This window comes from Bos javanicus, chromosome 2 (genome assembly GCF_032452875.1).
Source record: "Bos javanicus breed banteng chromosome 2, ARS-OSU_banteng_1.0, whole genome shotgun sequence".
In the NCBI taxonomy this organism is placed as follows: domain Eukaryota; kingdom Metazoa; phylum Chordata; class Mammalia; order Artiodactyla; family Bovidae; genus Bos; species Bos javanicus.
The window spans coordinates 92,022,369-92,044,920 of NC_083869.1; the positions used below are offsets into that span (position 1 = coordinate 92,022,369).

The window sequence follows — 22,552 nt, forward strand, 5'->3', positions numbered from 1 at the left end:
AGCATCAATTCTTCGATGCTCAGCTTTCTTCACAGTCCAACTCTCACATCCATACATGACCACTGGAAAAACCATAGCCTTGACTAGACGGACCTTTGTTGGCAAAGTAATGTCTCTGCTTTTGAATATGCTATCTAGGTTGGTCATAACTTTCATGGATTCAAATCCAGTTTCAACTGTAAATTTCATTTTAAGAGATTATTTTATTGACCCTTCAGTATGGATATGTGGGTGTATTGCTTCAAATAACCCTTTTCAAAAAATGCAAATAGGTAGACAATTGTTAGTATACCTCAAAGCAATAGGAAAAAAAATGTATTTTGTGTTGAATTTTAAATCAAAGACACCAAGTGATTTATGACTTTAGATAATTTTGGAAAGTCTTGGTTGCAAAGTTGACTCTCAGTGCTTCAGTGGCCTCTTTTTCAAGTGATTGTAATTTACTTGGGATTTAGTCTTCACTTTGCTCACCATCTGCTCAGTGATACCAGGTAGATCATCCAATGTTTCTAGGTCTCATATAGTCACTACTAGAAAAGGGAATATAATGTCATGTGCTAGGGAATGGGGATATAGTGGGGAAAAAAACAAGCTAGAATAGATATGCTTTCTTTCCTTAAGCAGATTTCAGGTTCTTTGCTTAAAAGAGACAGAACTAGGCGGTCTCCAAATTCTTTGATCATTTACTGAGGATAACATAAAGGTATAAGACAGACTAGAGAAATAACTCTTGTGGGCCTCTTGGGCCTCTTCCATCTTCTGTGATTTAAAGAAATAAATATGCAAGTGTCTTGGAAGGTTGCCTTCAGAATTTGCTATAGAGGATAAATTCGTTGGGTGACATTTTTGTTACCTCCTTATCCTATTCTTGGAATGGACAATAAAATAAAAATGTTTCAAAACACTTACATTCCTTCATAAAAGGATGAATCATAGCTTAAAATATCAATACAAATCTACTTGTTTATCTATATCAGGTGTTAAAAGCCACTTTCAAGTAAACCACTTGATTAGTAAATTAATACAATTAAGCATGATTAACATGTTAGAAATCTCAGCATAGATTCAAAAATTCCAAATACATAGCTGTGGTGTTCAATACCAACAGAAGGCCACTTTCTGCCTTCCAAGTGCCTTCCAACATACTCCACTGTTCCATTCAAAGGAGAATGCAAATAATATCCAAATGTAAACATTCAGTGTAATTATCTCCCAAAGAGCTCCTGTGTCTTTGTCTGCCAAGAGAAAGTCTTTGTTGGAGATCTGTTTGTTAATTAACGTATCTTGATTTCAGGAAAAAAAAAAAGTTCGTATATTCTTTTTTCTGTGTGTGTTCCATTACTTTAATTACTTACAAATTAGAAAGTTAGCATGGTTTGTTAGAGTCAGAGCTAGTCTCTAAGTCCCAATTCTACTACAAAGTAGCCCTGGTTTTCAGTTTCATCTTATGATACATGCCCTCCTTCCTTATGGACCTGAAGGAAGAAAAAAATGAGATGTTATATTGAAAAGTGCTTCAAAATCTAAGAAATCACACAATACTATTATTAATTATTAATACTGGTTATATATGTTACCTATATTAACTTTTGAGTAACCTTAACACCCCATTTCTCACCCATTTTTCACTTAGAGAAAGTTAATAAACCTAGAATTTTTATTTTGCTCAGCAGTCACCATGTATTAAAAAATTGAGGCTAAAGAGAGGAAGCAACTTATGAAACAAGCTGTTGTTGTTTATTCGCTAAGTCATGTCTGATTCTTTTTCAACCGTGTGGACTGTAGCCTGCCTATGGGATTTCCCAGGCAAGAATAGTGGAGTGGATTGACATTTCTTTCTCCAGGGGATCTTCCCAACCCAGGGATCAAACCTGCATCTCCTGTGTTGGTAAGTGTATTCTTTACCACGGAGCCACCTGAGAAGCCCATGAAGCAAGCCAGTGACAAATAGAACTTAGGATGGAGTCCAAACTATCCATGCTTTCTTCTCCCCTTCTGTCTCTCCTCCCATCCCCATCTCTCTCTCCCTCTTTATCTTTCTTAAGTCTTTATACTCTTTTTTTAAACAAATGATTTTCTGCCCCTCCAGAAAACAAGATTTTGGTGAAGCAGTCGCCCATGCTTGTGGTAAACGACAATGAGGTCAACCTCAGCTGCAAGTACACGTACAACCTCTTCTCAAAGGAGTTCCGGGCATCCCTTTATAAGGGAGCAGATAGCGCTGTGGAGGTCTGTGCTGTGAATGGAAACCACTCCCATCCACTTCAGTCAACAAATAAGGAATTCAACTGCACCGTGAAAGTAGGCAATGAAACGGTGACTTTCTACCTCCAGGATCTGTATGTCAACCAAACAGATATTTATTTCTGCAAACTTGAGGTTCTTTATCCTCCTCCTTACATAGACAATGAGAAGAGTAATGGGACCATTATCCATGTGAAAGGTAATGTACCACTTGGCCAATGTCTGCTCTCAAGTAACGGTTTTCAACTACAGTCTTGAAAACTAGGTCATGATCAGTGGTGGGGGTTGGCTAACTCCCAAAGAGGAAAACCAGAGAGGAGGTCTACACATGTTAAGCTAGTGATATTTTGCGTATTTTGTTTCCTCTCACATTCTGCCCTGGGAAGAAGGAAGGAAATGTACTCAAATGCCATTCCCATATCATTTAATGTACTCTATTCTATTTTTCAGAGAAACATCTTTGTCCATCTCCCCGGTCTCCTGAGTCTTCTAAGCCATTTTGGGCCTTGGTGGTGGTAAACGGAGTCCTAGTTTTCTATAGCTTGCTAGTAACAGTGGCTCTTTCTAACTGCTGGGTAAGAGAAGCAACATTGCTTTCATGTAACTTTTCTATTGCATAAGCAATTGGACATATTCAAGAATTTTGCCTATGTGGCTTATTTTTCTTTTAACATGTGATTATTTTCTTTTTCTCTGCTAGGTTTGAGTAGGTTTCCCTGCTAGATTCTCTTTTAGACTATTCAGTTTTACCTGAAATAAAAATCTGATGTGAGTTTTATGTTCCAGAAGCCATTGATTAGGTGGCCAGGCAAGTAAGAAGCTAAACAGGCAAATTAGGGTGGGGGACAAATTAAGGTAGAAAGTTACTTTTCTTTGCCATTTTGCAATGTCATTATGACATATAAAATATGTATAAAAACATAAGTGACTTGGGAATCTAAGCAACTGAAGCCAATGAACAATTTTTGTTCATAGTCAAAAATCATGAGAAATTTGACTACTGAAATTACACATTCAAACCTAGCAAAGAAACTAGGTCTGTTTATCTGAGTCATATTTTTATCTCTTCTGAAGCAGTTAAATTTTGTGAGGCCACGTATGGTGCTGTCATTATGAAACTATAATGGGAGTTAGACTGTTCTGAGCTCTCACTGCTGAATTGGAGTTTACAAACTTTTGCAATTGTTCATGCAATTAACTTACAGTGTTTTTCTCTACCCTCAATATTGAAGTTTTGGCCTAGGTTTGAACACATATTGATAACCATATATACTGTGAATCAGGGACCTCCTTATTTTCTTTCCTTTTCTTACTCAGAAGCTTGCTGTTCTTGTGTACATGGGGTGGCACTATTCCATACTGTCTTTGAATTTTTTTTTCTAGAAGTCAGATGCATGCATGAATCATTTCCTCAACAAGAGATGTATGTTCCTCAAGGATAAAGACTATTTCTCTTGATATTCACCATCCATCTGGTAGTAAATACATTTAGTTTAGTGTTTCTAGAATACCTATGAATTGATAACCCCTAGAGAGGCCAAACTAAGGACTTAAATGAGTATGCCTGGAGCACCATACTCTTTTCGAAGGCACAGTCCATACATCTGATTTGTTCATGGACCAGTGATTTCTGGGAGTCATGTCACGTTGAAGCCACCCTGTTTACTATAGCCTTGGTGCTGGGCAGGCATGAGTAGAGGGGGAGGACAGTTGGGTTCACAGTCATGCCCAGGATGAATTCAGCCTGTAATCCTTTTAAACTCTTGTTGGTCTGTGGCCAAAGTTTGCCTCTCCCTTGTTTCCCACATGCTTCTCCCATTTGGGGAGACTAAGGGGCAGATGGACATTTGTCAGGCAGCCTGTTGCCTAACCTGTACCTCCAGCAAGATCTGTAAGCACCAAAGTGGCTGCTTGTTCCTGGAAATCCTTTATACCAGATATTATCTTGACAATTTGCCTGCCTTGCCTTCTGCAACTTGCCCAGCCTTGATGGGGGCCTTTTATGTAATAAAATTTTGCTCAGGTTCTTCCTCTGATGTTAGTTGAGTCCCTTCATCTTTGTGGATCTTGCTATCTTCATCCAAGATACCTTCCATCTTTGAACCTCTGTGGAGTTTGTCAGCAATATAATTTAGAAACTCAGTTCCTGTTTTTATCTTGATCCCCTTAAAATAACAACTTCTTAATTAAAATCCAGGTGCAGTGTCTTTGGGGGTACATTTTCAGGACAGGTACTCCCCTGTACCATGCTGACCTAGGTCAATGTACTTTCCTAGCTTTGTGAAAAGTAATTTTGGAAACTGTTTTAACTTTTTGAGGCCAGAAGGGTATTGCTCACCATTTAAAATGTATTGTCAATATGCAGTAGAGTATAACCAGGTTATATATTATATAACTAATTATATAACTATAATATATAAAAGTTATATATTATATAACTATAATATAATTATATATTATAATTATATTATATAACTAATATACTAAGTGGCTTGAATTACCCAAAGGGACAAAAGTGGCTTCTCATTTTTAATGTGTTTAAAAAGTAGATTTTCAACTTGGAAATATCATAATGCAATACATTTTTCTTTGGCAGCACTACTAATTCCTAGGGCTTCCCTGGTGGCTCAGATGATAAAGAATCTGCCTGCAATGTGGGAGACCTGGGTTTGATCTCTGGGTCAGGAGGATCCCCTGGAAAAGGGAATGGCTACCCAGTCCAGTATTCTTGCCTGGGAATTCCATGGACAGAGGAAACTGATGGGCTACAGTCCATGTGGTTACACAGAATCGGACATGACTGAGTGCCTAACACTAACTCCTAGTGAGGTTCATCTTGCTTTGTCTTGAGCAAACTTATTCTGGTCTCTTTCTGTCTCATGAGCTCCCTGAAAATTGGGACGTCTCGGTGCTTGGTATACCTTATCTTCTTCTGTGGCCTCTTGTGGTTAATGAGGTTACTCAATAAGAAGTAACTTTTATTTGCATCTCAAACATAGGTGTTTGTACTTTCTGACCAAAAGGGGATGAAATAAATATATCTGTATACTTTATTGAATAACACAGGATTTTTCCCTGGGCTTGTCTTTTCCCAATACTGTTACTGTTCAAGTAACCAGCACCTTACTGAGACAGGCAGGCGGATCATTAGGAGTCCCTAGAGTTTAGCCATTTCGGGGGCACTTTTCTAGGATCCTACTTTTGGCTGGTCTGCACTGTGCCTTGGTGTAAGCTGCTGTTTTCCGGAACTTCCCGAGGACCTGTGATGTACTGCCTTAAGCAGTTCTAGGCTGAGTGGGTTTTTGGGAGCAGCTGCAAATGCTATCTCAGTTCTTGACCTGTTGCTGACATTTGAGTAAACAAAGAGCTCCCCTCTGCCAGGCAGCCACAGACCAGCACCTGTTACCCTCACTCAATCCTCCATTTGCTCCATGGAGCTGGTAAGCCCATTCTCCTTCTTAGTCTAAAGGAACATTTGAAAAACAGTTTTCTCCTCCATAAATCACACTGTGGGGAATGTGGGGAATGTGTGTACAGGTAGTATCTGTCTTTAAATCCAGTGGGTGTGCTTTTAAAAATCAATTATTAATAATGAATTAATTTGGCTGCAACGGCTCTTAGTTGCATCATGTAGGGTCTTACATTGCCGCACATGGATCTGTAGTTTGGGCTTCAGTACTTGCTGCACCTGGGCTTAGTTGCTCAGCAGTATGTGGGATCTTCAGTCCCTGACCAGGGATCAAACCTGTATCCCCTGAATTGCAAGGTGGATTCTTAACCACTGGGCCACCAGGGAAGTCCCTCCAGTGGGTTCTTGAAGACCATGTCTTTTAAATACATTGTCTTATGTTTACCTGTGTCTTTCTGCTGCTTCCAAGAAATGAATGTGTAAGGATTGGGTAGGAGGAAGAGAAAGGGAGGAGTGGTCCTGAAATCAAAATCACATGTCTGTGGCAGAGAGTGAATGGTGAAGTGTTGAGTGACTTAGTCACCCAGGCATGTAAAGTCAGTGCTCTGCACACATTTACACATATGCTACATGCTCATGGACACTGTGGGTTCTGTTTACTGTTCCCAGCCATGCATGTGTCATTTCTATCCCACTGTTGTATTTACAGTTAGGGTGAAAATGACTAAATCTGCTATCTGATAACAGCAAGAGGGTAAGCATGGGAGCGGACTGCAGCAGATTTTTCATAATTTTGGTGCACTCCAGAGAACTTCAGAATCAAGACATCTTCATTATGGGGGTCCTTCTAATTGGCTATAGTTTAATTTGAGTGTCCAGAGGCAAATACTGTCCTTAGAACTCTGGCAAGAGGAGTGCTCAAAGTTAGAGTAAGTACTAACTTACTAAGTAAGTACTATCCTGCCTCCCAGGATATCAGCAGCAGCCTTTCACATTTATTTCAGGGCAGTTCCTTGCCTCACTTCTTCCCTGCCATAACCCTGTACTCAAGAGGACTCTAGTCTTTTATTTATTGAAAGGATGTAGAACCAAGATGTTTCAAGGGCAACTTCCCTCACACACTTGGTTTCCATAGCTATCTCTCTGAATGAATCCCCCAGTTATGTCTGTATAATGCTGTCCTCTTCTTACTTCCAGCTAGATAATCCGTCCATCATCTCAAATCCCAAATAACCAAAACTGAATTGAGAGCCGCTCTTAAATCTACTTCACCTCTCTTCTTGCCTTATACCAGTGGATGGAACACTATCCTCCTGGTCACCCAGGCTCTGATCATCAGTCATCTCTGAGTATGAGCGAGAAGAAGGACCCAAACAGTCTAACAATACTCATTCTAACTTGATGATGTATTTGTATCCATTGCTTCCTTTTCATTCCTTTCTTTGTCATTATCAGACTTTTCAGATCAGGATTTCTTGGTCTTGGCACTACTGACATTTTGAGCTGGATAAGACTTTGTCGTCAGGAGCTGCCTTGTACAATGTAGGATGTTGAGCAGCATCCTTGGCCTTGACCCACTAGAGACCAGTAGCACTCGTCCTATTTGTGACAACCCAGAATGTCTTCAGATGTTGTCAGATGTCCCCTGGGACAGGAGATAAGGGAACTGGAGGTGTCAAGGATGAGGCTTAGGAGGTCTAGCTTGGGCAACTATATGTAGAATAGTGTCACTCACTGGGATGGGAAACACCAGTAGGGACCAGCCTTCATGCCTTTGACCATGTAGAGTTTAAAGCACCTTTGAGGTCTAATCCAGAGATATAAATTCAGGTGAATAGGTGATAACTGAAGCTGTGAATGTGCATGAAGTTGCCTAGGAGAGAGGATGAGTAGAGGAGAATGCCTAGGACTATGAGGAACTCTAACACTGAATGTCTAGTTAGGGAAGAATGAGTTTGCAAAGGAGGCAAGGAGGCAGTGGCCAGGGAGGTAGGATGAAACCTGGATGGTACCATCTCACAGAAGGCAAAACAGAAGCGTTTCAGAAAGGAGAGAGTAGTGGATCATCTAGAATGCAGCTGAGAGTTCAAAAGATGAGGCTGAAAACAAGTGTTTTGCCAACCTTCAGCACTTAACTCATGGCCCTTTGACAAAGAAGATGGGAAGGGGTCAGGTAGGAGTGCATGGAAATAAGGCCAGTCTTTCGCTTACTTATTCAGGTGTTCATGACATTTCTGTCAAACGTGTTTACTTTTGTATCAGGCCTATGCCAAGAAATAGACTTTTTTTTTTTTTTTCATTTTAGAGAACTCTGAATCCAGAAATCTGGATGGCTTTCTATTTTTAGAATTTTTATGGGTCTTTTATCAAACAAGTAAATTTTACCAGCACATTGATCCAGAAAAGATGTTCTTAACCCTCAGTCAAAACTTTGCTAAGGTTCATGGTGTATATAGCTCTTGTTCCAGGGTTAGTATCATGCCTATTTCCCTCAGCCCTGGTAGAACTTCATCCAGAGGGAGCTGAGTCTGAGGAACGGAGATGAATGATGCTGTTGTCTTTAACGGAGTGGGTTGCCATGCCCTCCTCCAGGGGATCTTCCAAACCCAGGGATTGAACCCAGGTCTCCCACATTGCAGGTGGATTCTTTACCATCTGGGCCACCAGGGAAACCCTAATGGAAATGTACATACACACAAAGGAACAGGAATGTAACAAGTTGCCTAGAATGTAACACTCAATTAATCTGGACTCCACTGCTATATATTTGTGACCATTCCAGACTCTGGCGGGCTGACAGTCCTCTGGTTAATTATGGGGAAAAATGGCTTCTTTAAGCAAATGGTGAATGTAAGAAGATTGCCATGGGGACACTTAACCTTTTCAAAGGAGGAAGGACCTTTAAGAATATTCACGTATCAACGGTTGATATGTTAATTAGACATGCTTTTGGAATTCATTCACATGGCTGCATTGAGAATACACAGGTGCCTTTCTCTAAAACACTTTCTTCGATTCAAAATTTTCAAGTTAATTTGGAAAAGTCCAAAGTAGTTGGGTTGGATTAACCATCCAAGTCCAAGGTGCTCAGTGAACTCATGGCTTCATTTGACTGGCCATGCTCTGCGTGGTTGTCCCCAAATCTTAGAACTCCTCCCCAGACACCTCTCTCTGTGTCCTGCCCCCTTCTCAATGACACTTCTTTTTTTTCACAGATGAAGAATAAGAGAAACAGGATGCTTCAGAGCGACTATATGAACATGACCCCCCGCAGGCCAGGGCCCACCCGGAGGCACTACCAGCCCTATGCGCCGGCACGGGACTTTGCGGCCTACCGCTCCTGACACGGACGCCTATCCAGATGCAAGCCGGCTGGCCCCTCTTCACCTGCTCAACACCACTGCTCTGGATAGGAAAGGCCTGCCTTGTCTTCAGCCAGCCACCTTGGCCTCCTGTTAGGCCACTGATGCCAAATTTTCTTGAATGACTAGACCGAAGAACGTCATTTTGAGACTCGGAGATGAAGCGAAGGAATACTAGTGCCACAGTCCACATTCAAACTCACTGTGTATTTATTGACTGGATTGAGAGGTTGGGGTGGAAAACCACAAGTGAGTGCATTCTGTTAAGCCTAGAAATCTGCCTCCAGTTCCACTCCTTTCTAACTCACCCACACGTTGTGGTCAAGCGAAGTGTGATGTCGAAAGACGTTTTCGATGGAGAAGAAGTTAGGGAATCACTCCCTTTGAAGAAATGGGGATTTAAGGTGGGGATAGGTTAGAAATGGGGAAGGAGTGGTGAGACGTAAACATTTTTAAAACCATTAAAACACTGTCTCTCACTCATGAAATGAGCCACTTAGTTCCTATTTAATACTGTTTTAGTTTGTAAAGATGTAGATACTCTTTTTGAATTCTGGTCCTATTTGGTCATTTTGACCAAGAGATTCTCTCTAGTCATGGGAGGCAAACCAACTTGCTTTCTTTACTCCCTATGATGGGAACTCAATGTAGTCTTCACAATATGATTTTGAAAGAATAAAGTAGTCCTCCCACACCAAGGAAGAATGTGTCAGGAAATAAGGTCACTTTAGGTCAAAAATTATTTGAATACGATGAAGGGCTATTTATTCAGCAGCTCGTTTCAGTCCAATCATACAGGGGCCCCTTCTGTTTCATGTATTTTAGATCTGCACAGTTTGTTTCTTTATTGTCTGCATGGAAATCTAAAGTGGGATGCAGAGGGCGCATCCGGAGGGAGAAGTAAAGATGCTGTGAAAGAAGGATGTTAGCATCCATTAGAACAGGAGGATGAGTCCTGAGAAACTTCTGAAGGAGGCAGAACAGAAGGGAATGACACAGTTCTTGCCATGTGCTGAGGGGATGGCCAACATTTGGTGGGAGTTTTCCAGAAACAGCAGGCATAAGGAGCCATGATGAGAGCTCCTTTCTGGGATTTTTGGGCTTTAGGGCTCAGAGCTCCAGAAATCTGTGGTTCGGCTGCCTGTTTACCCTGGAGATCCTTCAACATGGAAAAATACTTGATGCTTTTGAGATAGCATCAAAGTTCTCAAGACACTCTGCAAGGCCAGACTCTGGACACACTATGGATATTTTTCTGGTTCCAGTTTGAGTCAACTGGAGTATGTCTGGGGACCTTGAAGAACAGCTTGACTGTTTCCATTATAATTTGTTCAGTGCTTTGATTCATTCAGATGTTGGAGAAGTCTAGGTTTTAGAGGCAGGTAGACCTGGTTCGTGGAGAAGGCAGTGGCAACCCACTCCAGTACTCTTGCCTGGAAAATCCCATGGACGGAGGAGCCTGGTAGGCTGCAGTCCATGGGGTCGCACAGAGTCGGACATGACTGAATTGACTTAGCAGCAGCCGCAGACCTGGTTCAAGTTCTATTGCTAGTTGGCCTCAGGAGAGTCTCTGCCTTTCTAAAACTCTGATTCTCCAACTATAAAATGAAGATAACGATCAAAAAAGTTTATTTCTATACTATCCTTTCCATGAGGGCATGTCCCCAAGTTTGTCTTTTTTTCCCTGCTTGTCGCTGACAAGTAGTACCATGCCTGACATATGTTAGCTATTATTATTGTTGTGTAGATAACCTATGTATAAAAATTAAACTGGGCAATGACCTGAGAAAGAAAAGACTGTTATAACACAAATTTAAACCCACTACCCAGGGATGAGGTGCTACAAAATTTGAGAGCCTCTAAACTCCCTCACATTCCCTGTTTCAAAATACTTTAGCTTGTAATAAAAATGTACAGCGTTCTGCCTCCCACTTTTATGTGTATAAAGAGGTCTCCTCTAACTTTTTTTGGTAACATGTGGAAGAATAGAAATCTTATAATTCCAGATAGAGGATATTGTACTTCAGTTGATTTTAAAATGGGTTTCCCTCCCATAAGTTTAATTATTTCAAAGAAGGTCAAACCTAGCAGTACTTGGGTGAGGAAGAACTGTTGAATTTATGTGACACATGTGACACATTGCCAGGCTCTTGGCATACAGAGTTCCTTAATCCAAGTGATCAGATTGAATTAGAAAAGGATAGAGCTAGAGAATTTTTAGAAAGGGTAATGACAAAAAATAATTTAAAAAGTGGAAAGATTTGCTCTTTGGTAATAAATGGTTTTATTTTCTGATGGGAAAAATAGGTCTACTGAAGATGAATCATACTTTAGATTTCTCTTACTCACTCTGAACAGAACCAAAGTAGAAATGTTAACAGGGAAGTCCGTTTTCACTATTACTATGAACCAAGAAATGGTTTAAAAACAGTGGTTGGAGCAAGGCTTTTACAGTTTCAGATATGGCAGTTGTGAAGAAAACAATGCCATTTGCTTCTATTTTTATAAGAGTCTTATAATTAACAGTGTTTCTGTAATTTTTGATTGTGAGCTCACTTATTTGGGGATGAACATGCCAATATAAAGAGACTTAGTGTACATGATGTTCTGTGTTCAGTGATAAAATTACTGAACTACCATGTACCTGTTTTTAAATTTGTGCTTTAACTGTTTAGAGCAGGTATGCTTTACTTTTGGTGATGAATCTAGAGAAAATCTGTTATTTAAAAAAAGTGTGGGATAAACCCTTCTAGTAAATCTCCGGTTTAGTCTTTAAAAAATCCCAGACTTTTAAATATTAGTTTTACTTCAAAGGGAAGTACACTTTTGGATTGTTTGCATGGCTTTAGTCACAGCTTCTCATCAGAGCAATGGTTTATGTCTCTGAGATGTCAGGCTGGGCTTACCTGTGCATTCTGTGTGATGTAAACGCTGAATCCGAAAGATCAAACTTCAGCCTTGATTCTGTCTGTTCCTCAGGTTAACTAACTGAGCCACTAGTTCTCACGGTTAATTCAATGGGGATGTTGGTGGTTAAATGGATATCAGATCCCTCATCTCAGCCTTCTGTACTGTTATAGAGGAACCATAGCAGGCCTGGGGACTGACTCCACAGTGCTAACTTTAACTACATGCTGGAGGTTGAGATGGTGGCAAGAATGCACCTGGAACCAAGGGCATCACTGCTGTAGACTTGTTACTATACAGGGCTTGGTATCTGCAAGGCCACTTGAGGCTCAGGAAATCTCTTTCTTATAAGTATACTTTCTGATGCACTCCTCCTCAAATATCACAGACATGTTCCAACCTCAGGGCCTTTACACATACTGTTTCCTCTGTCTGAAACATCTTCCCCAGATATCTACCTGGCTTCCTCCTTCCTTTTCTTCAGGTTCCTGCTCAAGAGTCACTTTCTACCATTGTGAAATCCCTCCAAGAAACACCTGATTTTCTTGCTTGTTTTTTTTCCATAGCATTTCACAATTTCTTACACATGATTTTTAAACTTATTTGTTTACTGCCTATTTCCCCAAACTAGATCTAAGATGGATGGTGCTTTGTCTGTTGTCACATCTCCAGTGCCCAGAACAGAGCCTGGTGTTTAACAAATATTGATTGACTGAATGAATGAATGTCACCAGCTTTTATGAATTAATGGCCAGTCTAAAGAAAGTAATCAGACTCTGAGAAGAGAGCCAGTTCTGTTTTCTACTTTCCTATTAGTAAGCTCAAAAATCTACTTTATTCATGAGACAGGAAGTAAAACATATACATAGCCAAACCTGGTGAAAGAAAACCTGATAGCCATAAGTTCATTCACATTTTAGAAATATTTGTGCAGTGAGAAAAACCAATACTGTTAGAGTCATCTTAAAAAGTCATGCTAAGTCAAGATTAAGTCGATTTCTCATTGAAGTCTCCAAATTGCCTCTTAATGGAGAATTGACTGTTTTAAACATGCGTTTAGTATAAATCATCTGAAAATGTTGGCTTTGCTGTTAAAATCCTATCCTACTACAAAATCACTGCTCTTTCTTTTCCTTTTTTCTTGACCCACTGAATTCTATAAATGCTTTGCCTGGCTGTGATTCTAAAAGAACTCAAGGATGGGAATGCTGAGGATAGACAGTTTAAGCTTCTCCTGTCATACTCTTGTCTTAACTGAACAGGCCAATGGCATGCAATAGTTTAAAAGAAGAACAGTAAACAAAACTGTGACATTTGGAGCAAGTTGAAAAATTCAAATAGGTATATTAATCACCACACACAGTGCTATCCTCTTGGGGGTAGGGAAAGGCCCTTGCACAAGAGACACAGCTATTACTTCATGTAATAGCTACCATTACTTGATTACAAATTGTGCTTTGAGTGTGGCCTGGAGTCACCTAGGTGTGCTATGACTTCATCTCTAAATAGACTATTTTCTTTGTGGAAATGGAGCTCATTAAACTTAAAGATAACCAAAATCTCCTACTCCAAGAAAGACTCAAGTTAGCTAGTAACTCATGAATTTGATTGCATAAACCAAATCAACCAGAAAAGGGTAAGTTGGTAAAAAAAAAAAAAAAATCAAGCATTAAATGAATAGCCTTAATAAATATTCCTTTACTGGGCTAATAAAACTAGTGTAATCTGGTTCTGTGAAAAGGTTTCAGCCCTTTGAAACTCAAGTGCAAAATGAAATAAATTGCAAACCTTTCATGACTTCACCTAACAGACCTCCCACCCTGTTCTAACTATGTAGCTAAGAGACCAGTGTGCCACAGCCCTGACTTCACTTTTTAAAATCCAGTCTGATAAGAGATTGATTCCTTTTAAAGCAGAACACTTTCTCCTCTCCTTGTCTGGAACAGAGATAATGGATGAGTGAGAAAAAAAAATCAAAGAAACTTCTGGATCAATCATAATAGGGGCCCTAACCCCTACCCTGGGCTTCCCTGGTGGCTTGACCACCAACCTAAGCAGTAGTAAATGGGATGGTTTGGGAGTTACCAGAAACTAGTTGGTCATCTTATCTGTGTCTCTTTAGCTGAGGCACCAACTCTTAGCTTTTCAATAGTGGTGCTCAGAAGTTTAGCTCTTCTGGAATGAATCTCAGTGGGTGGTTCTCGGATTTGGCATCCCAAAGGAATGTGTGGCTTTCTCTTTGAAGATTCCCAGGCTCTCAGCACTTAGAGATCTAGGCCACTGTCCAGGGCAAAGTGGAGCTCACTTCCTCAGGGTGACTTTTGTTCCTTTCAGAGTACAGACACTGGGCTCCATGCTTGAAAAACACTAAGGATGAAATATGGGTGATCCAAGAATATGTCATCTGTGTCGAGCTGATCTCATTATTGAGGCCATTCTAAAGGCCAGAATGTGTGCTTCCTAAGCCCGTTTCCTTATCTTATTTGCCTGTGTAAACTCAGTGAAAAGTTTTGGAATGCTGGGAATTTGAAGGGACAAAATGTCACAGAAAGGTGAATTTATCTTTGCGTAAGGGTGGATTGGATTCTACTTACACTTCAACAGGCAGAGCTATCTCAATGATAGATTGAAACACTCCTCTGGCTCCAAAGAACAAATTGTGAGAGCTAGGTGGAAATGTCAGTTGAGACAGAAGAGCAGCAAACAGCTTTGTTTTCCTATAGTTGTGGTTTTGCTTGGTGATGATGACACACGCCGATGAAAATGTGTAGCATGAACTCCAGTTGTTATCTGAGTGAGCATCTCTGCCAACACTGAAGGATATGTGTGGGTGTCACCTGCAAGCACAGAGAGAGAGAGAGAGAGAGAGAGAGAGAAAGGCCTTGGTTCGGAAAGAAGAGCCAGTTAATCAAAGATCAACAGTGACAAGTGGTGCTGTTTATTTCGTGAGCGTCAGATTTGACTTCCTTCCCCTTGCTAATCTCCAAGTCTGAATTTAGTCTCTGGACTAAATAGATGAGTGTCTGGTGACTGAGGAAGTGGGTGGGACAAGGTGGGCTTGAGTAGGCGTCATGGCAATTACCATGGTTACTTAGTCATATCTTGGTCTTCTGGGCGCACACTTAGTATTAGATATGTTAGCTTCCAAAATGTGCATTCTTGCTAACTTCCAAGAACCTGTTACATATTCCAAGAGGGTAGACAAATCTGAGGTTTTCTTGGGGTCCCCTTTGCATTTCCAACCCTATGCAACTCTTGTTTCACTTGTTCTATATCTCTTCCTCTTCTCTTTTTTCCCATCCACTTTATAACTATTTAATGAGCACTTGCCCAGCTCTAAGAAGTAGGCTAGGATGGAGACAGCAAGTGGCAGCAAGTAACACAGTGTTACTATCTTGATGCTCATCAAGTACAGAGTGTAGATGTTGTATGTCTCTTCTTTTTAAAAATACCCTAATCAGGATAACCACTTATTCTTAATTATGTGTTCAGACCTGAATGTGGCTATTTGATTTCAGGTTTGCTTGAAAAAATTTTTTGAGATGTTCTTATTTCCCGTCTCTAACATGTTTCACATCTTAGCTCAGGATTGACAAATTTTTTTCCTGGAAATGGCCCGATAGCAAATATTTTAGGCTTTGTGATCATACTGTCTCTTCCAGTTAGTTCTGCCACGGGAGTCCAAAGGCAGCCACAGACAAGATGGAAACTAGTGAACATGTCTGTGTTCTCATCAACCTTTATTTGTGGATATTTGAATTTCATGTAACTTTTGCACATCACACAATATTAATATTCTTTTGATTCTTCCCTCCCCCACCCCCAGCCACTCATAATGTAAAACCGACTGTTAGCTCATGGGCTGCTCAGAGGCAGATGGTGGGCTGGATTTGGCCTTTGCTGGCTCTGGACTTGGATCCAAGCCACAATTTTAGCTACAAGCTTGTCTTTGAGTTCCAGTCACTCTCCACACTTTTAGAGCTGGAAGGAGTTAGTTTGGATGTGTGTGAACTTGGGAGTGGTGAATGGTAAGTATCTGTTTTGAAACAAGGACCTGGATCAGTGGAAGAAGAAGAGGAAACTTCCTCTGAGGGAAAATCACTTTTGACAGAGATGGGAAATTATAAATAGGGAGAGAAGCCAATTCGGGATGATAGCGTCCCCTGTACATTATGGCTAAAAGCTTACCAATCTTTGGAATTGTGGCTCCTCTTCTCTCAAGTCCTGTTTGCCCTTTCTCTTCTTTTCTCAGCATCACATCAGTTTAATCTCCAGGGGAACAAAGCACATTTTGAGTCACAGCACGAAGAGGCAAAAAATGACCTCTGTCCTATGTAATGAAAGGGAAGGACCATTTTCCTGTTAATTCATCCATACCCAGCCCCCTCAAATCCAACTTCGGGTGGGAATGACAGAGATCAGAAGCAGCTGGCACAACATTGGCCTCCTATTTTCTGTCCATCACATTCTTTCAGTCTGCACTTGGCTGCCATTTAATGGGTGACCGAGAGTGACCCCTCTGAAATTCAAACTGAGACTCAGCATTTCCCAGGTAACTGGTGAAATCACTTGTACTCAGATAAGAAAGGCCCTGACCTGACCCTTACCATTCCCTCACCTCCATTCCCTTCTCCTGTCTACAGCTGCTGGTTACACCCAAGGTACAAATAGTCCTTGGAAGTAGCCCAGCCTGTGTGTGGACCCTGAGCCACACACCCATTCACACCATCTGGGCAATTTAAAAATAGGGCCAAATGTAGCATTTAGCCTGATCTATCCAGCCAAGATGAGGAAATCGCCTCTAAAAGGTCAGATGATTAAGATGATTGTGCCAACAGTCAAGGATGCCAGTAATGAAAACAGATTCTGGTAGACTGGATTTATCCTCATTTTGTACATGGCATTCAAGTTCTGGGTCTGGATGAACAGCCACAGGAATTCCAAGAGTTTTCTTCTCCAGCACGCAGGGCCACTGTGAACTCTTATGTGTTGTGTGCCCTGTGCGAGGACTCTAGCCAAAGGGATGAGGAGGCTAAGACACAGTAAGGATCTGATCAAAGCAGTCAGTCCTAAAGGAAATCAACCTCGAATATTAATCCGAAGGACTCATGCTAAAACTGAAGAGCCAATCCTTTGGCCACCTGATGTGAAGGGCAGACTCACTGGAAAAGACCCTGATACTGGGAAAGATTGAAGTCAGGAGGAGAAGGGGATGACAGAGGATGAGATGGTTGGATGGCATCACTGACTCAGTGGACCTGGGTTTGAGAAAACTCTGGGAGATAGTAAAGGACAGGAAAGCCTGGCATGCTGCATTCCATGGGGTTGCAAAGAGTTGGACACTACTTAGCAACTAAAGGACAACAAAATAAGCTACTCCCCTAGAAGAGCTATGCCCACCTGAAAAGTGTACCTTTCTGTAATGACAACATCTAAGGGTTATTGAAGTCCTAATAGAACGCTTGACTTTCTGAAGCTTGATTACTGAGTTCTTTATGGAATAGGTTAGATCCCTATCTCAAAACAGGAATGATCCAGGATGAACAATAGTTAAAACAAAAAACATGGCATACCATAACAATTTCTCTCTGGGGGCCCTTCTCTAGTCTTCTCTTTCCTACATTTCTACAGAGTTTAATTCAATTGGTTGGTTTTTCTTGACATTCATCTGGTGGGGTTGTCTTTTAGGAGTAATGTGAGAAGTAACTTCCTGGTTCAGATTTCAGAGGAAAACAAATTTTTGTGACCTGGAGAGTATCAGGATTGGGGTTTACTCTTAGGATGTCCCTGAAATTTTTCACTTAATGGCAGGGTCTTCTCTTATTTCATGGTTATCAGTAGGTGAAGGGGCTAAACCAAATAACCTCAAGTTTAATTCCTATGAGTTTTCAAATTTTTTATTATAACTCTTCCAGGATAATTTCCCCAAAATAAACGCCATTGTTTTGGCTTTTCTCCCATCATCACATTCCCAAGTTTTACAGATATAAATATTTTATGTTTGATATTTGTCAATCAGGTTTATTGGAATAAAGCTAAAATTTCCTATAACTTTTAAATTTAATAATTTATTAAATAAATAGGAAAGACAGGCCTTAGAAAGTATAAAATAATAAGTATTTTAAAAAATATATTAGATTTTTACATTAAACATGTATGAAAATATAAAATAAAAAATCACATTGTTAATTTAGATCAGTGGCTTAAACTTTTCTTTCCTTTTTCTTTCTTTAGTGGCTTCACTGAGTCCTCACTGTGGCTCACAGGCTCTTTGCTGCTGTGAGTGGGTTTCCTCTAGTTGCAAGTCTAGTGGGGGCTACTCTTTAATTGCTGTGCACAGGCTTCTCGGTGTGATTGTTTCTCTTGTTGCAGAGCATTGGCTCTAGGGCACGTGCGCTTCTGTAGCTGTGGTGCACAGGCTTAGTTGCCCCAAGGCCTGTGGGATCTTAGTGCCCTCACCAGGAACCAAGCCCAGGTCCCCTGCACTGGTAGGTGGATTCTTAATCACTGGACCATCAGGGAAGTCCCCCAATGATAATTTTTTTTCCAAGTGGCAGAATCTTTCTCCATTTTTCTCCTGATATAATCTTATCAGAAAGTCACAGTCAGTATACATGGCCTGGCACCCTCATCTTTTCAGTCTCTCTTAGCTACTTGTAGTGGCTCCCCAGGCAAAACTCATTTTCCTTGGGGTTCTGATTAAATGAAACAACTTATTTGTATTCATTGTCATTCTTAGTCTCAACTGAGATTGTGTCTTTATCTCAAATGGCCAGAAAATAGTCCCTAGAGGATTTAGCTTCAGGATTATTTATATGTGAATCTTTTCCTTCATATCCACACAAACAGTTTTGCTTTTTGTTCTAGTTTCTTTATATTTTGTTAAAATGCCTCTTTTTTTTTGCATTTGCATTCTTTTCATCTAGAAAAATAATTTACTCTAAAATGAAAATACTTTAAATTTGTTTTAAAACATCCATGTTTAGATCTCTTTATTTTTGTAACAAATGATAAGTAATATATCATGCCAAATAACCAGAACAAGTACAGAATTAATCTCATTTTCTAACAAAGACCACAATCCGCTCTTTACTTGAGGATCTTCTACTGTTTCACATAATTCTTCTAATGTGTTATCTATTTGAGATTTACCTATTTGCTTCAGTGCAACGTTAATAGTATTTAGTCGCCATTCTCATCATATACTCAAAGCAGTTATATGGTTGAATTTGCTATGTATTTCATCAAGATTTATCTCTTATAAGTTAAGTTTAGTCGCTCAGTCATGTCTGACTCTTTTCGAACCCATGGACTGCAGCACACCAGGCTTCCCTGTCCATCACCAGTTCCCAGAGCTTGTTCAAACTCATGTCCATCAAATCAGTGATGCCATCCAACCATCTCATCCTCTGTCGTCCCCTTCTCCTTTCCAGGAGGGCTTCCCAGGAGGCTCAGTGGTAAAGAATCTACCTTCCAAGCAGGAGACCTGGTTGGGAAGATCCCCTGGAGAAGGGACCCGCTACCCACTCCAGTATTCTAGCCTGGAGTCGCAAAGAGTTGGACACAACTGGGCGACTTTCACTTTCTCTCTTTTAGAAGATCCATAAAACATTGTGCATAATCTTTGAGTTTTTCCAAAGAATGTCATTATTTTCAGCGCATTTGAACTCACAACTCACAGTGCCAAGTATAAACAGTGAGACATATGTGACTTTTGTATTTTGGGCCAAAATTCTGGCTTGTACACATTTTTATTTTCAACCACGTTAGTGTCACTTTCATAGGCTTTCCTTTTACAATTAAAAACAAAGAACAAAATAAAGCTAAAATTGTTTAATTTTTTGAAGATTTAAATATAACACACACACACACACACACACATATATATATATATATATATATATACTTTGTATAAAATAGATAACTAATGAGAACCTACTATACAGCACAGGGGAAAAAATCTGTTTGTAGGACATATACTGTGCTATGTTGTGCTTAGTTGCTGAGTCATGTCTGACTCTTTGCAACCCCAATAAATTGTAGCTGGCCAGGCTCGTCTGTCCATGGGGTTTTTCAGGCAAAAATACTTGAGTGGGTTGCCGTGCCCTCCTCCAGGACATATATTAAGTTAACCTTAAAAATGTAATCCCATATACATTAGGTGCAGACAATAGTGTTCGATTCCACTTTTTGAGATACCAGAATTGTCAAATTGATAGCATCAGAAAGTGCACTGGTAGATGTCAGGGGTCAGGGGAGTGGATGAAAAGGGGGACTGGGGACTTGGTGTTTAATGGGGACAGAGTTTCAGTTTAGGAAGGCGAAACATTCAGGAGATGGACAATAGTGAGAGTTGCACAGCAGTATGAATATACTTAATGCCTTTGAACTATACAGCTAAATATGGCTAAAATAGTTTGTTTTATATTATGTGACTTTTATCACAAAAACTTTTAAATTTAAATATTTAAATAGATAAGAATTTGCAATTCTACCATCTAACTTCCATTTAGTTGCCATGTCAACATGATGGACACAAAGATGTGCCATCCAGACTCCATGCAGGACTGAGGCTTCATTTCTGCAGCTGCTGTGTTTGCTTCTTATGGTCCCCTCTCCAGGAATTGCTCTCTCCTCCAAGGACCTGAGTCACCCTGGGTTATGCCTTCTCCCCAGGAACAGACTATTCAGCGCTAGGTCAGGTTGGCGGTACCACCACTGGGATAATTCTAAAGGACCAGCCATTGATGTTCTGAAACTTGTGGTAGTATTGACCAAGGCTCTGTTTTAACAGGGACTGCACCACAGTTCAATTTCTCCCTGGGCCCCATCCTGCTTCCTTCACTGCTCCTTTCCACTGAGCATTTTTTCCTTGTAAAAACTCTAATAAATTTCAGGCTATCAGAGTTTGGTCCCAGGAAACCAAACCTATGATAGTAAAAGACCAGCATCAGTTTTCGTGTATGCTCTCTAGGTTTACAGATTTACATATTTTAGATCATTTAAATGGCTTTATATTGCAAAATGGTCCAAAATATCATGTGAATCTGTAGCAAACACTGTGCTACTTTGTGAGAACCTCTGGAACTGCAAATTGGAGCCCAAAGAGAAGAAAAAGGATGTTTAGCAGTAGTGGGAAGTGAGATCTTCTCATAAAAGAATCTATTGCTTTCATGATATCTGAGATGAAGAATTTAAAAGGCTACTTTTTCCTTTCCTTTGATGAAAAGTTTCCAGATCTCAGTCCTCCCCAAACTTGGATGCAGTATCTGTGTCTGAGATTGGCAGAGGTGCAAACTACAGAATTAATGGCATTTGGAGGGCAGTTGCCCAGTATTTTGAGGTCATAGGTCAAGAGACGTGGAAGAGCATTTTTCTGGAGCCTGATATGCAGAATTCTCAGGGCAGAATTCTTTTTCCCATGGGGGTTTTCATAGTGAGATGAAAATACAGAACCCTGGAGAACACCAACAGCTAAGACAGGAACTGAGGGAGGTAAGCCTAAAAAGACCTAGCAGGAGTAGCCAGAGGAAGAAAGTAGAACTGTTAGGTTGAACCACATAAAATTGCTGACATTTGACCTTTTATTAAAAAAAAAATTAATAGACTCATTTTGAAAAGCACTGTTAAATTTACTGCAAAATTGAGTAAAAGTACAGGAAGTTCTCATAAATTCTCCCCACCCCTGCTTTACCTCACCCCATACAGCTTCTTGCATCATCAGCTTCTCCCTCCAGAGTGGTACGTTTATTGCAATCGATGAACCATCGTTGACACATCATTACCAGCCAAATCCATAGTTCAAATTAGAGTTCACTCTTGCTTTTATACTTTCCACAGATTTTTGACAAATAAATAGTGATGTGTATGCAACATTGGGCTTCCCAGGTGGCGCCAGTGGTAAGGAATCCATCTGCCAATGCAGGAGATGCAAGAGACATAGGTTTGATCCTGGGGTTGGGAAGATCCCCTGGAGCAGGAAATGGCAACTACTCCAGTATTCTTGCCTGGAAAATTCGAGGACAGAAGAGCCTGGTGGGCTATAGTCCATGAGGCTGCAAACAGTCAGACATGACTGGACACATGCATCATTATAATATATGGATAGTTTCACTTCCCTAAAACATTCCCATGGTCCACCTACTCATCCTTTCTTTCCCCCAAATCCTGACTATTTGACTGTTTTTGATTTACTGAAACTGTTACTTCATATAGTTCAATGTAAAGAAGAAAAAGAAGAAGAAAATCCTAAGTCTGAGAGTGTGCTCAACACTAGGTAAGTGAGATGAGCGATGAGTCAGCTCTTGGAATTAGCAACTAAGACCTTGGCAAGACTGGTTTCCGTAGGATAGTGAGGCTAAAAGTGAGGTCCTAGCAGGGAAAATTGTGATCAGACAATGAACAGGAGGTCAAAAGAGCAGAACTTATGGCAAGACATTTCTTTGTGAAGAGAAGCTTCTGGGCACCTTTATTGGTCTGGGAACTCCTTGGTGGTATTTCCAAGGTCTAGCACACTATGCAATAACCGGGGCCGTGGTGGGCTCACAAGTATTTGTTGATTGGAGAGCAAGAGGAAAACGATAAGGTGAAGGAAAGTTTTGCTGATGTTAGAAGGCAAAGATTTAAGCTG

General features: G+C 40.5%; 1 protein-coding gene across 3 annotated transcripts in view; it reads left to right on the plus strand.

Moving 5' to 3' along the window:
• CD28 (CD28 molecule) overlaps positions 1-9,720 on the plus strand; it is a 34,250-nt gene extending 24,530 nt beyond the window's left edge. For all 3 annotated transcript variants that reach the window (XM_061382187.1, XM_061382181.1, XM_061382194.1), the window contains 3 exons: positions 2,090-2,443; positions 2,695-2,819; positions 8,869-9,720. In XM_061382187.1, the coding sequence (XP_061238171.1) occupies positions 2,090-2,443; positions 2,695-2,819; positions 8,869-8,997 (608 nt within the window). In that variant the 3' untranslated portion in view covers positions 8,998-9,720. The remainder of the gene's footprint in view (positions 1-2,089; positions 2,444-2,694; positions 2,820-8,868) is intronic.
• The last annotated feature ends 12,832 nt before the right edge of the window (positions 9,721-22,552 follow it).